Source organism: Buceros rhinoceros, unplaced genomic scaffold (genome assembly GCF_000710305.1).
Source record: "Buceros rhinoceros silvestris isolate BGI_N320 unplaced genomic scaffold, ASM71030v1 scaffold1439, whole genome shotgun sequence".
NCBI lineage: Eukaryota > Metazoa > Chordata > Aves > Bucerotiformes > Bucerotidae > Buceros > Buceros rhinoceros.
This window is the reverse complement of record NW_010431881.1, coordinates 59,104-62,391: the sequence shown is the minus strand read 5'-3', so window position 1 is coordinate 62,391 and position 3,288 is coordinate 59,104. Positions and strand designations below refer to the sequence as shown.

At 38.3% G+C, this 3,288-nt stretch overlaps 1 protein-coding gene across 1 annotated transcript in view; it reads left to right on the top strand.

The window, feature by feature from the left end:
* Positions 1 to 758: 758 nt before the first annotated feature.
* ZMYM2 (zinc finger, MYM-type 2) overlaps positions 759 to 3,288 on the top strand; it is a 61,376-nt gene continuing 58,846 nt past the window's right edge. The window contains exon 1 of the mRNA XM_010143551.1: positions 759 to 1,608. Coding sequence (XP_010141853.1) covers positions 759 to 1,608 — 850 coding nt within the window. The remainder of the gene's footprint in view (positions 1,609 to 3,288) is intronic.

Here is a 3,288-nt window from a genome sequence, read left to right as displayed (position 1 = left end):
GGTACTGCTGGGAATGAGAGATTTGCTGAGCACCCTCCGCTGCTCAGCGATGGATCTGTTCTTCTCATGTACAGCAGTTCATACCTCTTTTGCTTCCTTCTGTGTTCCAGTTATATTTGGGCCACCTAAGGAGTTTTGTCAGTGTGGGATTGGGGGAAAATCTGTTAAATTTCAAAATTGTCAGTACGCAAAATATGTTGCTTTTTTTGTTATTGTTAGGCACTGGGATGTGCACTTCAGTCTTTTATTGTATGAACCTATTGATATTGAAACTAACATTTCTAATAGGAGTGAAATTTCATAGGAATTCAGATTTTCTTTCTGCACGTCTGACTTTTGATCTTGCTTTGCAGTCTAGCAAAAGCAGTGTTGCAGGATCATTGTGTGCATGTGTGGGTGGGAGCGGGACTGAGAAATCAGGATCACGTAATAAATGCCACCAAAAATTCTGTTTCCTGTGAATGCATGTATGTAGTGCTGAATGGGCTGACGTGTACCTGGTGTATGGATAATGTTGGTGAAGGCAGTATTTTTTTACTAGTATAGGTTTAGAAAGTAAATGAATGTTAAAACATTCCAAGTAGAGCCCAGAGAATCTTTGTTTTTTCCTTACTTGATCTCAGGAAGAAAACAAAGTAAAAGCATTACTGTTAATTCTGTAGTTATTTGTAAGAACTGTTCTTAGAAAGTTATATCTTACTCTGAAGTTGGGTGTGTTTTTTCTTGCTTTATGTTCTTCTTTAAACAGCAGATCTGGAATGGACGCGAGTCCTCTGGGAGGATTAGAACTGTCTGAGCATACTCCTGGTCTGCTAGGGAATTCCACCATGGCAGCAGGACTTGCAAATGTAGGAAATACATTTGGAGGTCCACCAAGTTCTTTAGTTTCTAGACCTAATAAATTCCAAAACTTGCCTATAGAAGATGATGATGATGTAGTTTTTATTGAACCTATACAACCTCCGCAAAATTCAACATCACTGATAGCAGATCAAAGGAGCGCTGCATTTACATCATCAAAAAATGAAGAACTTCAAGGGAATGATTGCAAAATGCTTCCTCCTCCAAAAGACTTAAACACTCAAAAGGGAAGTATAAGTGAAACTATTATTATTGATGATGAAGAAGACATTGAAACAAATCAAGGACAAGAGAAGAATGCTTCCAGTTTTAATGAACGGAGACTTCCAGAGTGTAAGAATAGAACCAACGATATGGATTTCTCAGCTTCCAGTTTTTCAAGAAGTAAGGTAAATTCAGGAATAGGTAATAGTGGTATAACCACAGAACCAGACTCTGAAATTCAGATTGCTAATGTTACTACATTAGAAACAGGTGCTATGAGCTCTGTGAGTGATGGTCATTTAGAAAATGCTGAAAGGCGTGACATGAACTTAATGATTACCCATGTAACCTCACTGCAGAATGCCAGCTTGGGAGATGTATCTAACGGACTGCAGTCCAGTAGTTTTGGTGTTAATATGCAAACATACACCCCATCTTTGACTTCACAGACCAAGACTGCTGTAGGACCTTTCAATCCTGGTAGAATGAACGTGGCTGGAGATGTATTTCAAAATGGAGAATCTGTGACTCATCATAATCCTGGTAAGTTGCAACTCTGAATATTTTCTTAAAAGCTGGAAGTAAATAATAGAATGTTTGATTAAAATATTTTTGGCAGTGGCACTGCATAGTGTTTTAGCTTAATTCATATGGAAGATCTTGGTTCCCTTCATTCCGATCACAACCGTACTTGTGACTCTGGAATAAAATACGCTCAATGACATCATGTGTTAGGTAGGTAGACTCTCCCAGTTTAGCAGTTTGAGGTGTTCAGGTGTTTTGAGAAACAAGTATACGAATCTAAAGGAAAGCTTTCTTTATGACTTAAGTGCACCCTTTTAATCAACACAGATAAAGGCTAGTGTATCTATGTAACTTTTCTCTTGTCTTGCCATCTGAATATACTTTGACATGCAAAAAAACCCCTGAATTTGGAAGTCTGATCCTAAGCTGTAAGGAGCCAGCGGTCATAATTCCTTGCATAGTCAACAAAGCGGAGTCCCAGTTGTGTGTGGACTCGTGTATTCCTGCAGTAAGGTGTACAGGGTTCATAAATGCTGCTTAGTCCCCGCAATAATACGTATTTATATTAATATAATATTAATTAGTTTGAATTGGCTGGTTTTGTTTTGTATCTTGGTGTAAATAGCAGTATAGTGTCTCCTGGTTTAGCAGTTAAACAGCTGTTAAAGCTGAGTGGAGCAGCCGTGAACAGTCTTCTGAAATCGCTGTTCTACAGAACTTAAGCTTTCACATAAGCCATTTAAAACCTTCCAGATTCCAACATACTCTGCTAGTCTGCTACCCCGTTAGCCTGCAAGTTGGGGGGGGGGGAAGCCACTTTGACACTTTTGCTCCAGATTTTACTTCAGACTAGTTAGTCATTTTAAAAGGAAAATTTAAAACAGGTGCAGTAGACCCTTGTAAAATAAATAATTTCTTTTCTTGCTCATATGCTGATGAAAACACATGGGTTTTTTTTTAACCTGTTTTTCAATGAATATTTAAATAGCACTGTTGTTCCATTTTGTATTGTATTATGGAAACGGGAATATGAAGCTAAGCTGTAAGTTGGGTATTCGGTTGTGGGATTTCTGTGTTAATGTTGAAGGTGATTCAAGAATTGACTTCTGAAGTTGAAAGCTGGGAAGTTTTTATAGTCTGGACGTCTCACTGAATAGAAGTTCAGTTTTCAATCTTTTAAAGCCAATGTTCTTGCTTGTGCTAGTTGAACCCTTAGACACGGGGTAGGTTTATCGTGTTATCACAGATGGTTGGGTAGTTGTAGACGAGAACTTAAAGCATATGTTACCTTGAAGTAGTGGCTTTGTTTCTCCAGGGGAAAGTACATCTTAAGAAAATCAGCATGTGCGTTCCCTTAAACTACTGAACTTTTATTTTTGGTGTGATTAACAGAACACACCAGGATTTTGCCACTTGAAGTCTGATAGGCTGGGACCATAGCAATATTGAAACAGATTGAGTTCAGAGAGGCAGGAGTAGTGGTGGAAAGTCCTTTTAGGCACTTAATGAAAAAGGTTCACTCAGAAGGGAGGAAAACAAAGTTTACAAGTAGGTAATGAAAGATATATTTCAAGGTGTCATGTATAGAATATTTTTATGGCTGCAGTCTTTGTATGTGAAAAATAAAGAGCAGTAGGTTCAAAAGGAGCAGGTAGGGCTGGCGCAGGTAGAAGGGAAACAGAAAAATACCAAACAAGA